The following is a 16933-nucleotide window of genomic DNA, read 5'->3' as shown; positions in this document are numbered from 1 at the left end:
CTGTACTTTTACTGTGCTATTTTCCCACCGTCTGTGTTTGCTACTTCCCTGTCCTAATTGTATTTTTATCTATCAACATGATTGGCTAGGCAGAGTCTTGTGATTCCCGTCCAATCAAATCACAAGTAAAAAACTTGAACGGCAGCTGCAAATCTAACATTTATGGATGTGGAGAATGCCTCAAGCATAGTTTAGAGCTGAACATCACGGCTGCATCTGAATGGGATTTTTGCAGTGAAAAAGGCCAATTGCTTAATCGTGTCATGTGAGTTTAACTTGATCAAGCCAGATATCAGCATTAATCCTGCCTCTAATTTGAAGAAACATATCGAGGTAAATTTCATATTTCTGCTTACTAGATCTAAAGTGAATTTAAACAGTCGGACAAATAGCGTATTTGCATCAAAATGTTGGACTTGAAGTGTACATGTAAATGAATTGGGCTCTGTCTAGTAGGCTTTGTCATATAAAGGATAATAATCAAACAGCATTAACAAGGCAATGAGAAAACCACTCACTACCTTTGACTGAATAACTTGAGAAGCTTTAAAAATATTAATGTAATTGAATAAAACAATTTTTATTTCATTTGTAATAATAATATATATATTTTTGAATTGTTCGTTTTTTAATAACACGGACTCCTGATGTAGAGAGTGTATTCATTTGTATAATAAATTACCAGGAAAGTAGAGATGATAAAATAATGTATAATAATGCTTAGCCTTTAGAATATAGAAAAGTATCAACATTTGCAGAGCAATAGTTCAGCAGAAAATTCCACCAGTCACAAACTTCAGAAAATTGTGTATCATGCATTAGAATAAGAATGCAACTATTTCTGGGCTTAAAAGATGCAAGAACTAAATCGTTGTGGAACATTGTATCTCAAAAGGAGGACAATGTGGCCCCCCATGTGCTACTTAAAGAAATAATTCACACAAAAATGAAAATTCCCTTATCATTTGCTCACCCTCATCCCATCTATGACTTTCTTTCTTCAGAACACAAATTAAGATTTTTAGAAGAATATTTCAGCTCTGTATGTCCATTCGATGTAAGTGAAGGGGTGCCAAAAAAGTAATACATACAACTCCAGTGGTTTAATCCATGACAGAATTTATATGACAGGTGTGGATGAGAAACAGATCAATATTTAAGTCTATTTTTGCTAAAAAAAATATTCTCTCTGCCCAGTAGGTGGCAATATGCATGAAGTAAGTAGGTGGTAAATCACCAAAAACACAAGAAAAACATGAAAGTAGGCAGGAGAATTAGTAAAAAAGGATTTAAATATTGATCTGTTTCTCACCACATTTATCATATCACTCTGAAGACATGGATTAAATCACTGGAGGTACATGGATTAGACTACTTTTATGATGATTTGTTGAGCTTTCATTGTATGGAAAAAGAGCTGAGATACTCTTCTAAAAATCTTAATTTGTGCTCTGCAGAAATAAACAAAGTCATACACATCCAGGATGGCATGAGGGTGAGTAAATAATGAGAGAATTGTACTTTTTGGGTGAATTATTCCTATTTAAGCGTGATGTAGCTCCTATACCAAACAACGTTTCGGCATTAAGATAAATTTAGACCCTATAAATAAACTGATTTTAATGTAATTGTTACATACTTTTGAGTACTTTTAAATTAGCTACTCTTTTACTCTTACTTGAGTAGTTTTTAGGACAGCTACTTTTACTCTACTCACACTACATTTTTTGGGAAGTAACAGTATTTCTAATGATTTTTCAGTACTCTTTCCTCCCCTGGTAATAATAGAGTAATAATAGAGCAAAGGCTGCTGTTACTACCGAAGGTTATAATAAAAGCAGCTGAATATTTTCTCAAATCACTGAGTAAAGTTTTATCGCACAGTGGTTGCTAATTCATATCTCAGGAAACTCATTTAAATATCATCTCTCGATATCTTAGACGTGTCTCCTAACATTCCTCACAATGGCACAAATGAGACACACAATAAAATGTGAATAGCATAGCTCAGATAATCTGATCATTTGCTAAAGAATTTAAAAAAAAGTTATTGAGATAATTCTGGAATCTTTGCCAATACATTGTTATGAAACTGTAGATTAGACACGCGTAAGATAACTGCAAAGAAAAATCTGAGAAGCAGGGCACTTCATCCCTTTTAGTCTCATACTGGCCTATGAAGCATCTCTTAGAGATTGTGAAAACTTTGCTGTTCTCCTTCTCTGTGCCTACCGAACACTGTTATGTAACTGGACAATCCTTCAAGTGACCATGGCACTGGTGGATAAACAGAAATCTGATTCTGAAATGAGCTGTCATGTAGCACACTGTAGGGCTGCACTGTCTTTATGGACAATACAGCTTTTAAACAGTGATCAGAGGAATAAACAGCAAACTCTTTTCCAACCCATCATCATTACAGCATGAATAAAACATTACTCAACCAATGTAGGTCAAGGAATATTTCCAACTCCTCAAACAGAACCATGCTTCAGCGTAGAATGTCTGCTAGTGCACTCTCTCGTAAACATAATCTGTGCTAATTTCACTGCGGTTTATCATGAATTATGCAAGCATATTTTCAGAATTTACTTTCATAATATAAAAGCATTTTGAAAGAGAATGCACATTTATTATGCTCCTGCCATAGCAATATAAACTTTTTACAAAACAATTTCATAAATTGTCTGTGTAAAGGGGTTAGAGGGAAAGGAGGAGGCGTGAACCGGCTTGACAATATAAATAGTAGTTAAATAATAAACTTAAACAAAAACATTATCTGTCTTTATCCCTCGCTCGCCTCATCAGGCTGATTGTGGTCAGAGCGTGCGTCATTCCGGCCCGGCCCCGCCATACACTCCTCCCTGCGTTGCCAGGGGGTTGTTTAGGGGGTAATGCCACCTTCAACCTGGGAGGAGACAAGTGGGAAAAAAAACAGCTGAGGGAAAGGCCCTCAGAGAGAGGAGAGAGAGAAAAGAGAAACTCACTTACTGGTTCTCTGATGCGCTGTTGCATGGTCCTCGATCATTCCTCCATGCTCTCAGGTGGACGACAGCCATTCCTGAGTCAAACCTCAAACCCCCGTCAGACAGAACAGCCCTCTGCGTTTCTGGCGGCATGTGGGGACACTCCTGCGGCCCTACTTCTCCTGGTGATCGGGGAGTCTATTCCCTCCTCCCCTTGCGGACGCCGGTCTTCCCTCGACCCCTCCAAGTTTCTGGCGGCAAGCAGGGCACTCCTCTACCCCTGGCAGTGGCTCCATCACTCCAGGTGGTCGGGGATTCCAGTCCCTCCTCCCCTTGCAGACACCGGCTGTTCCCTGTGTCCAGGAAGTCGGGCTACTCCGTCTCCCAGCGGATGGCAGCGCCACTCCCCTGGGTGGATGGCAGTGTCGAGGACTCTACAACGGGCTTCCCTCCTCCCTCCCTGGTTTCGGCACCAGTGTAAAGGGATTAAGGGAAAGGAGGAGGCGAGAACCGGCTTGACAGTATAAATAATAGTTTAATGATAAACTTAAACAAAAACACATACAGGGCAGCTGCCATAGTCCTCTGCCATCTCTGGTAGCCTTTATCACTCGCTCATCTCATCAGGCTGATTGGGGTCCGGGCGTGTGTCATTCCGGACCGGACCTGCCCTCCTCTGCGCTACACTCTGTTTGTATAAAGTTTTTCATACATCAAGGCTTTAAATTGCCCCAATCTTCTACAATGCAGCTGTGGCAGTGTTACAACACAAATAGGGCTGCAGAATTAATTGAACTAAAATCGTCAAGCAGAGCGTATTTTTTCAGCACCCATGTTAACAAGTTAGAGTACACATGTCGGAAGAAAGAAGCAGAAGCAGTGTTTTAGACTTTTCTTCCTCCCCTTCCACTGAATGATGATGTTTGAAATGAGCAGAGCCTATTGTGTTGGCTGTCACCAGAGTTGGGGAGTAACAAATGATATGTAACAGGATTATTTATTTAAAATACAAAATATTAGTAACTTTATTGCACTAATGTTACATTTTAATTAATTGGTAATTGGAATACATTTACATTCAAAAAGTATTTTGTTTACTAAGAGATTACTGTGCATCTTATTGTGATTTGTTTAATGTAGTATTTAGTCTATTCTGTAGGAAAACATCAATCAGTATGCTGTAAATGATACAATCAGAAGAAGATGTGGTTGTGTACACTGTGGGGTTTTGAGGCAAGTTTGGAGCTGCAGAAATTGTTAGCATTGTGTAAACTGTCATGTGAACATTTAGCTTTATGCTAAGCTAAAATGCTATTTCTTTCCAGGCACGATTATATTTTTTCTATCAAGAAAATCCATGTTAGATCATAATGTTTTCTTAAGACATTTCTTAAGATATTAGGGCGATGATGTACTGCATAAATCTTACTCTTGATGATAATTTTTGTATTGAATTTTTGTAATGCTTTTCTATAAAATGATCTGAAAATCCTTAAAACAAGAAATAATTAGTAGGGGTGTAGCGATTCACAAATTTTCTCATTAGTTTCTCATTAGTGACAAAATTAGACTCATTAGTGTTAGGCAATAATCAAATTAAAATGCAAAAAATCTGAGGACTCTCGATTTGACAAAACAGTGCATAATATTCTAAAATGTATAAATGTTTAATAAGTAACAAGCGTGTTTTAATGGAGACATGTGCAGCTTTGTTCTCTAGGCACTCGCCCTCATAGTTCTCTCCCCTCACAGGCATGTGCTTTACTGTTCTGTCGCCCCTCTTGCTCTCGGTTCTGTCCATAACTTTCTTTGAAAATGTTTCTGAGCAGCTTTTGTGCACCTCGTGTCTGATTTCTCCTTAGGATGGCCACTGAGAATCACATAAGCAATTGACAGCTCACGCTCTACCCCCAAACTTGCTGCAAATTTGCCTTTTCACAATCAAATTAGCTTTTGATTTGCTGTAAATGTTTGCCAGAAGTTTGCAGCTCTTTGCCAGTTGTGGAACCTCCAGCAAACTTTTAGCAACAATGGACAATTTGCCACAAGTTTGCTGCAAAGCACATTAGCATGAAGGGAAAGGATTGTATTGGCTCATTGGCAGCTCACTGGCTGTGTGCGAAAACTGGAAAATGCTGCCTATGGAGATAGGTTGAAAATGACGTGCTTTTCCAAATGTACTGAGACCACAGTTTCATTAAGAATACAATTCATCCAAAAACGCTGTTGGTTAAGCCATTAAACAAGGCAGCAAGTCGGTTGCCTATATGTTTTTGCGTGGCCACTACTCAAATAAAATGTGGTCACTGTAGTGAAATCGTGGACTTTTTATAGTAAAATACTTTCGTAGGTACTCTTGACTCTAAAATATTCTTGCCTAAGCCACATTAGGGGGAGTATTTTAAGAATCCTGTAAATGCATTTAAAAAATGCAGAATCGAATCGTTATTTAAATTCTATTGTGAATCGAAACGATTCACTTTCAACCCATAGATTCACACCCCTAATTTTTAGGATTGTTTTCAAAGGATGTATTTTTCATGTGTCTTACTGCACTTTTTCCCAATGCGCTCTCAACCCAGGCGGTTGGGGTAAGTGGTCTAAGCACATAACTGGTAATCTAGTAATCAGAAGGACTCTGGTTCAAGCCCCACAGCCACCACCATTGTGTCCTTGAGCAAGGCACTTAACTCCAGGTTGCTCCGGGGGGATTGTCCCTGTAATAAGGGCTCTGTAAGTCGCTTTGGATAAAAGCGTCTGCCAAATGCATAAATGTAAATGTAAATTAGATTACACAAGCATCATTTAAATAAGATTTCATGACAATCACATTTGTAATACTTATTAATAGCTCACTCCTGATAACCATTTTATAACTTAATTTTCTGTATAAAGTGTAGCAGTTTCTGCAGCAGAAATGTTGCATGGTGTAAAAGCACAAGTGTTGCTTGCAGCCAAAGTTGTCTGATGTTAGTGAGTGTGTGATATTTAAAGTGCAATATTGTTAGCACTCTAGTTTTTTTCTTTTAAAAAAAGACTCATGAGTGAACACTTAACAAGTAGCCCAAGTTTGTTTATTGGCAGCAGAACATAGGCAAAACCTTACCAAATTTTGGTCAAAAGGAATCACATTCATTTTTTGTTTATTATAGTGCACTTCAACTTGTATTCGCAATAATTTTCAAAATAATCACAATATGACTTTTGTACAAATTGTGCAGCCCTAAACACATACAAATGCTCAGGACCCTAGATGTTTGGGGGCCTTCCTGTTGAATCCAACCAATTAAACAAATTATGGTGTTCTGTACATATTTTGTACATGAGAACCTTTATTAGACTTAAAATTATAAACATTAACTAACGCATTTTGGCACGTAGGCCTTCATCAGGATTAAGATAAAAAAAAAACACGACATGCTCATTTAAAACAACTCTGACCAATGAAAGCACACTTAAACAACCAATCATATTGGGCTCTGGAATTGAATCCCAGCTAATTATTAGGTTATTTAGGGATGTGCATTACCTCAATCATTCAATCAGTCAAGACACTCAACTAATCACAGTGTCAGAATGATGTATCAAATATATAACAATTCACTAGTACACCTCACAAAAGACCCTATTAAAAATATAGATGTAAAAAAATATATATATAAATCTAGACACAATTTTTCAACACCAATCATAAAAACATCAGAAATCAACAACATAAGAACCATCATGATTACAAAAGGATGTAGGGATTTTCTCTAAAGGAATTTTTACAATAATTTACACAATAATAGCCAAAGCCCATGAGGATGCCATGCTCCTCGTTGAATGAGCTCAAGTGCCTGAAGACGAAGGTAAACCGTACGAGGATGACTGGATGCAGTTTTCCAACTATTGAGAACATTTACACCAGTAGATGTAGGCACAGGGCTGACCGTATCATGAAAGACTCTTTCCATCCTGCTCATAGACTGCTTACCCTCCTTCCCTCAGGTAGAAGGCTGCGCAGCTTTAGAGCAAGAACAACCAGGCTCAGAAAAAGCTTCTTTCCAGAAGCTGTTAGATTCAAGAACTTTTTTTAATGTGCAATAACATGTAGCCCATATTTTAGAATGAAAATAAACAATAAACTAAACTTGAAATTGCATAAACTAGCCAATGAGATACCGAAACACCCCTGTTGTGGCTACCAAAGCACACAAACAACTTCTCTGACTTATGCCACTGGCTAGTACGGTCAACATAAACTTGCCTTGGCCAAATTGGGCAAAACATATGCAATCTTTCATGCTCCTCCGACTCAAATGGGGGAGGACAGAAAGCCTGAAATTTAATAGCCTGTGAGAGAAATTATGTTAAAACTACCTTGGGCAAATAGCCCATATGAGGTCTTAACTCCAACCTTGAACACCGTGGTGCAAAATCCATACATAAGGGATTAACCGACAGAGCATGCAAATCACTAACCCCTTTAAACGACACCAATGCCACCAGCAGGGCTGTTTTAAGAGTCAGAAACTTATCAGCGACTGTTGCCGAGGGCTCAAATGGAGCACCTGAGAGTGCCTAAAAAACAAATTCTATAAAGGAATGCGGATGGGACAAAAAGTTCTAAGCCTGCGTACCAAATGCATAAAATGAGAGACAAGAGAATGTCTACTGACAGAGACTAATTGATAAGCGCATATTGTGGAGTTCATCCAGCACTGAAAAGGTTTCAAATGCAACATGCCCAGGGTAATGACAGTGGAAGCCGCGATCATGAGCCCCAAAAGCCTGCAAAATGTTCTCGCAGGGAGAAATCCCCCCTCTAAACATCATTAGATACCGGTGGAATGACAGAACATGGGCTGGAGACAGACCCACCTGCGAATCTAGCAACAGGCACTCTTGTCTAGGTTTACACACAGCCCTAGATTACTCAGGTGGCTGAGAATGACATCTCAATGATGAGCAGCCAACATCTCTGTGTGGGATAGCACCAAGCAATTGTCGAGATCATTCAAAGCACAGATGCCCTGAAGCCTCAAGTGTATCAAAGCCGTATCCATACATTTTGTGAAAGTGCATGGTGCCAGTGCAAGTCCAAACGGAAAGACGCAAATCTGAAAATGTATTACGTTTCAATAGTTTGGAATTCAAATATCTCAAATCCAGAATGGCACGTAAGCCGCGATCTTTTATCGGGACCAGAAAATAACGGCTGTAAAAACACTCTCTCTGAAAAGGGGGTATCTCCTGTATTGCCCTTTTTTCTAAGAGAATGAATTTCCAGAATTAAAACGGCAACAGAATTGAATTGTCCAACCATGCTTTATCGTTCTAAGTACCCAGTTCGAAATGCCCTTCAGCTGCTACCAAGCCGACAGATGGGCATACAGAGGGATTAATGCATAGGTTTTGCCTGCAGTGCAACCTGTAACTACTAGATGGCGAACTTGGCTTACTTTTGGCAACTGCCCCCGAACCAGCGGCACAGGAGAGGGAATCCTTCGCTCCTCTACTACTGAGACTGATTGAAGGGAATTTTATAATGTTTTTGCCTTTATTGCACTCAGGCATAAAAGATGAGCATCCTGAGATGCCTTTGCAGTCCGCTGACAGAATATACCTTGAATGGGGAAAATGTACAAACATTGGGGGAAATGTTTAAATGGGAAAATTGGTTCGCCAACGTGTGGTGCATTTGTTTTCTGTGTCTTGTGAACATTTGTGAATGATGAACACTGAATTCTGTTATGCATGTCTCGAGAACCTTGGCTGAATTCAGAATGTGAGTTTATAATGTTCGCTCCCCAGTGCAAACTGTGGATGGAAACTGAACTATATTCTGGCTCTCGGATGTTCAAAGCGTTAACAATGGTGAATTCAACCCAGTCAAAAAGAAACAATACGGATAAGTTTGTATGGTCTGGTTTCATTCACCAAATGGTGGCTCACCCTTTGCTTCATTGCAAGTCCATCATTCTCGCTTCTGGTGACCTGCCGGCCATTTAAAAGGGGCCAGTCTGGCGTGGACATGCCCATGAGAGTGGGAATGAACGAGGAGCCCAATCCATCTGAGGAGGTACAAAATTAATGTCTGGCACCTTATGCAGCTCTCTGGTGGGATGTAGCTAAGATACCAAATGTGAACGTACCGGAGCTGCGGCGGGCTTTTCTCTCTCTCTCTACGAGGAAGCTTCTGCTGGAATGCAGCAGTGTGCTGTTTCACAGCATGGAATATTTCCACTGCACGTGTAATAATCTCCAACAATTCCACATAAGCTTCCGAAGGTCTGAAAATCTGACTGCTAGGAGGAAAGGCTTCAGCCTACTCACGGCGAGGTCCTCAGAATCCAGTTCCACCATAGATATAGCGTCCTCATCCTCAGTACAGAAGGAAAGAGCAGTGGGGGCCTCAGGGCTAGGATGCAAATGCCCATGTGTAAACTCCATGGGAGAACATCTAGCCGAATCCGGGGAGTGTGACAGGGAGAACCGTATGTTGGCCTGCTGCTCAACTCCCATCTCCTCGGCATACGCGCCGGCCTCCCACAGATTTTATTGTACATGGCAGCTCTTGCTGCAATAACATGATGATCTCATTCCATAGAAGTGTGAGCACCCCAGCTGTAAATGATGGCGATGGAGGCTTTCCTTTATTTGATTACTGTACATAACATACATAACTACCCTATGACAATAGCCTCCTCCCCTACCCAGTGCAGTTTACATTTAAAGTTCCGAAGTCAATGAGTAATCGTGTTAAATAATCGTGATCTCAATATTGACCAAAATAATCGTGATTATGATTACTGCCATAATCGAGCAGCCTAAGCTTACATCATTCTTGCATGAGTAAATTTGTTAGACTTGTGAAGTTGAAATGCTTTTGGGTGTATAAATATAGAAACATGCTCTGGTTTTTACAGCATTGAGCAAAGAGGCAAGTGCGCACCACAGTTAATCTCCACAGATTCCCAGCATGCTCTGCTTGCTTTGATGACTCATCTATGAAGATGTAACCATTACATAATGTGAGTGAGAGAACCAAATTCACTCTGAAGGGGAGATTTCACTCCCCTACCTCATAGCAATCCTCTCATATATAAGCTCAAGCTGACACACAAGCTGGATTCTCTCATGTAGAGTTAATCACTAAACTAAAGCTCACAGAAGCTTCATCAGCAGTTTATTTAGAGGTTCAGAGCTTCTCTCAGGCCTCTGGCATGCTCATTTACACATATACCAGAAAGAGAGATGTTAGAACTAGCCACTAATCCAGAGTGCAGTACAGTCTCTCTGCAGGAACTTAGCTTATCCATTCATACCACATCATACACATTGCCATTCTGATGATACCTACACAGCAGTGTCAAGTCGAGTTTCATGCTAGAGTCCCTCAAATTTAAAGGAGCACTCAGTAATTTTTTTCATCATTAAAACAGTATAACTCCTATAGAAATTAATAGTAATTTTGAAACATATGTATAAAATCAAGAGCACTCACATGAGTCCTGATTGATTCCACTGTGTAAGATCCCCCCATGGGGGCTTTCACGTTGGGATCACATGACCAGCTGAATAATACTCACACCCTGTTTTTTATTTTTTATTTTACTTATACTCATGGAATAATCACAACTGACTGTGAAAAGTGAATTTCTTTGATGACATCAGTAACTTAAACTATTGTTTGAATAATGCTGCATCCATGCCACTAGAAGTCAGTATAAGTCCAAGACAATATGAACAAAACATTGCAAGGGTGCACCATTAACTTTACAAAAGAAAAACAAACAGCCTCCAGCCAGTGTTAGTTATGTCCACAGATAAATCTGATCAGGTGACTAAAGTGTCATGTGAGGACAGCGGCTGCAGCACTCACCATGTTGACATGCAGCGGCCCTGATCCTGGTCTGAACAGCTTCTGGCGGTTGGATCCTTTGCTGCTGTTCCTCATGCCGAGAACACCTGACTGAGTTTTTGACTTCACTGCATAACAAAAGGAATGCTGAAATATTTATGCTGAAATAAAATTTTTCAAAAAATACAATAAAATACTTGCCAAGGAAACTAATAATGGAAACTGTAATCATGACTATAAGAGAAATGTCTACAGCTATTTTGGCAAAATTTTTGTGTTATTGTTATCCCTTGCATGACATATTTTAAATATTTCAATTAAGCTGTGCTAGAGGGCATTGTTAGGCTCGAGGTGAAGCAGAGTATCTGTAACCACTTCAACAATGACTATTTTCACAATATGGCACAGCCTTGATTGCCTTATTGCTTATTTAAACTGGTTACCACATAATAAAAATATTAAGGACACAAATGTTTCTTTAAATGTATTTTTTTGAAGTAAAATATAGAGCTGTCCAAATTAGCACATTAACGCATACGATTAAAATGTTTTATTGTTCTTTAATGCGATTAACACATTTAGCAATTTTGACATTAGTTTCTGACATTTGATTCAGCTCCATGTGAGTTCTAAATAAATTTGTTGCTCGTTATTTTCTCATGCCAAGTAGCTTTTGATTCGCCGCAAATGTTTGCCAGAAGTTTGAAGTTCTTCTCAGGTAGTGGTGAACCTCCGGCAAACCTTTGGGGACAATTTACTGCAAGTTTGCCGCAAAGCTCATTTGCATGTGAAAATGATCAATGGTGAATTTGTGGCAGTTTGAAGCGAATTTGCCATGAACTCTCAATTTTCAAGGGCAGCTAGCTTGTTTGAGTTCACCTATTGAATGTCTGTCAGTGCACCGCTTATATATATATACAGATCAAATAATTACAACTTTGAACCCGCTGCTACTGACCTTTTAAAAAGTCAGCTAATTATGAATAATTACCAGACAATTTGGATGATTTATCATTACGTGGGCAGTGCCAGTGCTAAAGGTAGAACAAGACATTGGCCGTGACTGTAATGGCATACTACCATACTACTCTTACTATTCTGCCATAGAAAAGAAGCAGTATGAGCAGTATGGGTAGTATTCCATTCCGAACACGGCTGTTGTCCGTGGCACTTTCATTCCGAACACGGCTGTTGTCCGTGGCACTTTATGTATGGAGTTCAAAGCGGCACTTGACAATGATGTTAAGCAGAGCGTTGATGTCCTGATATGGATCTTATAAATGCAGCTTCACGTTCACTAAGGCAAAGTAGCTAAATATAGCATGCTGGCAGATTCATATTCTGGAGTATGAGATTTTAAGAGATGTGCATGCAATGAATATGCAACCTGTGGAGACTAGTTCTTTCAATTAGTCAACCTCCCACTTACACTTTGGGAAACGTTTAATGTTACTTGAATTGGTGCTATTTTTGCATTTCTATGGTTATGCTGTAGAAGGCTTTGTTTCAAAAAGGTTTTGTTTTCTTTCCTAAGGAAGGATCTATGTAAATGCATGTTGACAGGAAAAGTATATAGTCACATTTCAGAAAATGATGCAATTAATTGTAAACAATAAAGAGAATGTCGCTATGCAACAAGAATAACTGTTTTATGAATAAAATGTACAGACAATAAACACTACATCAGTTTTAAACAATTTTCTATTGACTAATGTTCAGCTCTGAATTTGATGCATGGCTATTGACCGCCATACAGACATATTGTTCACAGAGTTGATCATCAGTGTACCTGCTGGAGTGAGCGCATGCATCAGGTCCAGTGGCTCTAGAGCCAAGAGCGTGGTGGGCAATGGCAGTGAGCGACATCGCTGTAGCAGAACTTTAAATGGAGGATCTGCAGGCGACTGGCCAACAGGACGAGAGAGGGCCTGAAAATCACTGTATAAAGTCAGGTCACACTAAAAACATATTATACTGATTCCAAAGCATGACCTACAGTTTAGCCTACATGATGACCAGGTGAAGTAGTGGAGTGGGGTTAATCGCACCCAACTAATGATGCCACTATCCATCCACTCTGAACTATAGTGGTCAATAATAAAACTAGTTTATGGAAATACAACTCTCACTTGATAATGCAAACCAGTGATGACTTATTACATGGCTGATACTGCTATATTTGCACTGATTTAAATGGAAATGATGGTCTTTCACATGAGTATGTCATAATTGTTTTTATAGGGCATTTGAATGCTAATTGAAAGCACACAGGGATCTGGGCTGCGGTGGTTACATAATTCTAATCACATTTGTGGTTTTCTGGGATCTCTGTTGTATTGTAAAGCAGAAGCTTACTCACAACAGATTTGGACTTACATCAAAGTTTCTTTCAGTTTTTCTCAAGCAGTCATGATCAAGATTAATATTAAATACCTCATAAAATCTAAATTGGAGTTGTGTTGTTTTTTTGTATTTTTTTGTTCATGTGGATGTTTATGCTACTATTAAATGTCAACAAAACAGTCTGTTAGCATGTTTAGCATTTAAAATGTACAGTCTTTCTCTTTCAGGACAATTGACCTCTCATTTCAATTGACCTCTCATTTCTCTCATGCACTCAGGGACATTTTCATTTAATATATTTTCGCAACTGACTACCAATAGGAAGCAGCAAATCACAGTTCACGACTGTGGTGTAAATTCAAATGTAATATTGGCCCCAACTTTCAGGTTCAATAGACTTTCAGGAATAAGAAATTCTGTCAATATGTCAACACATGAAAAAAAGAGCTTGGCAAGCCATTTCATACTATAAACAAGAATACTTATATAATCAAGAGAATTAAAATAAACAGAGCCAGATGTCTGTAACATTCTCATAATAGCATTTATAAAAGAGCAATTAATGATCAAGTCAATGGCAGCACAGTTAAACTGTTAGTAATGGAAGCATAGTGATATAATTGCAGTATGTTAGACAATATTATGACCATTAAAAGTTCAAAGTAGTAATAATTAGTAGTCTTATTAGGACTTTCTTAATTAAGGTGAAACTACTAAGAGGTGCAGTTGACAGCTATATGATATTTAAAAGTCACTGTCCATTCATGTTACCTTAAATAAGTTCTCTGGACAATTTGGTATTTTCTTCTTATTTGCAATGCAAATATCTTGGTTTTCATCTACTGTTGTGCTAGATAAGTGCTTCATCCGATCTGAGTGTTCAAAAGTTTCAGAATCTCTCTGGTCCAGTGGCTCTGAGCAGGGGCTCTTCTCTGCTTCTTCACATCTTGAATGGTTCTCAATGGTGGCTAGAGAGATGTGAATCGAGTTGAGCTGCGATTGAGATCCATCCGAGTCATTACACAGGGAACTGTTATCTGGTGGAGAGACTGGACATGTCCTCCAGGCCTTCAGCACCACAGCAGGAGAGCCACCCACTGTGGCATTGGCTGGTAAGACCACCTTGCATGCCAAGTCAGTGGATAATTTAGATTTACCATTATCTGAGCTATCGGTTTTATGCTGACTCCTCAAAGTCAACGGCATATTGTGGATGAGCTCTGATGGTTGAGTTGTTTGCAAGTCCTGAGGGGATCTCTGTCCTTCAGGGGGGGAGAATGTGCGAGATGAGTTTCTCCATCTCATGGCGGTCTCTGCCACACTGTTGAAAAATCTGAATAGGCCTCTAAAATGGCTGCTTTTGCCATCAAGCCCCGTTTGCTCAGGTGCAGGGTTCAAATCTTTCACGAATTCAAAGTTGACCGAGCCGTAGTCAGAGTCAATGGTTTTGTCCAGGGTATTCATAGACTCAAAACTACTCTCGGCCAAAGGCGAACTTCCCCGTCCTTTGAGGGAAATTCTTCTCAAGTAATTCAAAACATCGCCCCCCTTTGACCATTGTCTTCTTTGAGGTATCTTGAGACTTTGCTTCACGTATCGTTCTTCATGGTCCATCACAGATGAATTGTTGCAGTTTGATGTGTTGGAGTGAGCTTTCTTTGTGTACGTTTCTCTTTCGGATAACTTAGGACAGCATGCATTTTGGTGACTAGCTGTGTCCTTGAGCGCCTTGTGTTCACTCTCTGGAGTTCCAGCTGGGTCTATGTCCTCAAACGAACAGTAGAAGTCTGTAGTGTGTCCTGCAAATGAATGTCTCTTGGCTTTATTCCTAGAAAAGTTATTGTGCTCTGAGGAGGGAGAGTCCTTGCACATATATACGTCATCCACGTCTTCTTTCAAGTTGCTGTTGAATTTGACACTGGATAGCTTACCAGTTTTCCCTTTAAAGACAGATGGGGACTTTAATTTCTTGAAGGACCTCACCTTGTTTTTGATGGACAGTTTAAGAAAGGACGCTTCGCCTGGGAGGACCATAGAGTGAGGTCGCCGGTCCAGGTCAGAAGGGGTCTTGCGGCGGTTCAGAATCCTCCAAATGACAGCGGATCTGGACCGCTGGTTGGGTTCTGGCTTCTCTCTTCTGAGGGTCTGACAGGGAATGACGGGCTCTGAGGAGTTGGGCTCTGGAATCCATGAGATCCCTGTTTTACTTTCCTCGTCTAGCGAAATATTAAACACACTGTTGACAAATCCATTGGAAACAGCAGACTCTGCTGTCGGGCTGGTTGAGCTATCCATCCTCGCTCATTGTAAGACAAGATGTCAGGAGTCAACTATGGGAAGCGGCATTATCGGCCTCCTTGAAAATGTCTGTGACAGATCAAAATATCACACAGTAGATTGATAAGGTGATTAAAGTGTATGGTTTATGGTAACTCTAGACTACTGGAATTTGGAATGTTAAAATAATATATATAAATAACCATTCTGTTAACATTCTATAAGATTATAGTTGTTTAAAAAGGATTGATTAAGTGGCTGCTTGATTTAATATATTAAACTTCTCTCATGTATATGTAGACTCATTGTAAGGGTTTAGAAATCACATCACCATATGCTTATTAAAGGAAACGGAGAACACTTTTCCAATTGTTCCAATTTGTGAATTTAACAGTATGTTTACCACAAATCACCCGTCAGATGGATCTTAATTGATAATAAAAAATACAAAAAATATGTATAGGGTCCAAATATCTGAGAATAGTAGAGAAAATGCTTCTCTTTTACAATTTTTTGATATAATTTAACTTTTTTTTTGTTAAAACAACTCAAATTAAAATGAACATGGATTTAAGAATATTTGGTGCAATTGTGCATGTTATCCAGAGTGATTTGAGATTGTTCCAAAGAGCATAATTTCAGTTGAAGCTTGAAAATCTGAACTTTTGTACAAAGTTTTTAAGTACCTTTTGTAACAATGTCATAAATGTGCTTATATGATTAGAGAAACTAGTGAATACTTGATTTTATGTCATTCTGTTCCATTTTGTTGTTTGCAAATGCATCCCAAAACTTTTTTTATTTCCAGCTTTTAATGACACTTTGAATGCCAGATTTGTAATGTGATATACATGAATATAGACAAAATTACAGTTAAGTTAATATAGTTGTTCAACTTCTAAATCTAATAATGTAAAAAACTGTTTTTAGAGTGCTACATCATCTCTGATAATACACATTCAAAACAAGACAGAATTTTACAAACCCTGCATTCTTTAAGAAGACAATCAAAAGCAAAATAATAATACGAATAGTCATAAAAACTTACCAGATTAGTCTTTCCAGAGAATACCAACAGCAAGAATTGTTATCCCATTAAAGTGCATAAAACATTCTGGGCAAAAACATTTTCCAATAGAATCATTCCATACTGTTATTGAAGACGGTTGTTAAATCAGAGCTTTCTTAAAAAATGGTCCAGGGTTTTTTCTTAGTAGAGTAAAGCTGTTGAACTCTTGCCCTACAGAGAGTGAACAGACACCACACACGCCCAGTTCCTCTCATTAAGTTTGTGGATATAATCCGGTTAGTTGTGCCATTCTTCCATTTTAACTTGAATGCTCTCTTTATATGGGTCAGTCATTTTTATATTTGCAAATAAATGTAAGCTTCAAATCATTTTAAAATGGATTTATTGTCATAAAGTTTCATGTATGTTCATCAGTGCTATAGCAAGCTTTGCAGTGGGCACGTATGGTAAAAGTTTCACAGCCTATTTGAA

General features: G+C 38.9%; 1 protein-coding gene across 3 annotated transcripts in view; it reads right to left on the bottom strand.

The window, feature by feature from the left end:
* The window catches only part of LOC127660253 (rho guanine nucleotide exchange factor 9-like), a 122015-nt gene extending 105356 nt beyond the window's left edge, over window positions 1-16659 (bottom strand). For all 3 annotated transcript variants that reach the window (XM_052150386.1, XM_052150387.1, XM_052150388.1), the window contains exons 1-4: window positions 16481-16659; window positions 13927-15522; window positions 12602-12740; window positions 10834-10940 (exon numbers count right to left, since the gene is read on the bottom strand). In XM_052150386.1, coding sequence (XP_052006346.1) covers window positions 10834-10940; window positions 12602-12740; window positions 13927-15450 — 1770 coding nt within the window. In that variant the 5' untranslated portion in view covers window positions 15451-15522; window positions 16481-16659. The remainder of the gene's footprint in view (window positions 1-10833; window positions 10941-12601; window positions 12741-13926; window positions 15523-16480) is intronic.
* Between the last annotated feature and the right edge of the window lie 274 nt (window positions 16660-16933).

This window comes from Xyrauchen texanus, chromosome 19 (genome assembly GCF_025860055.1).
Source record: "Xyrauchen texanus isolate HMW12.3.18 chromosome 19, RBS_HiC_50CHRs, whole genome shotgun sequence".
In the NCBI taxonomy this organism is placed as follows: Eukaryota; Metazoa; Chordata; class Actinopteri; order Cypriniformes; family Catostomidae; genus Xyrauchen; species Xyrauchen texanus.
Note: the sequence above shows the minus strand (reverse complement) of the source record. Positions and strands in the feature narration are given on the sequence as shown.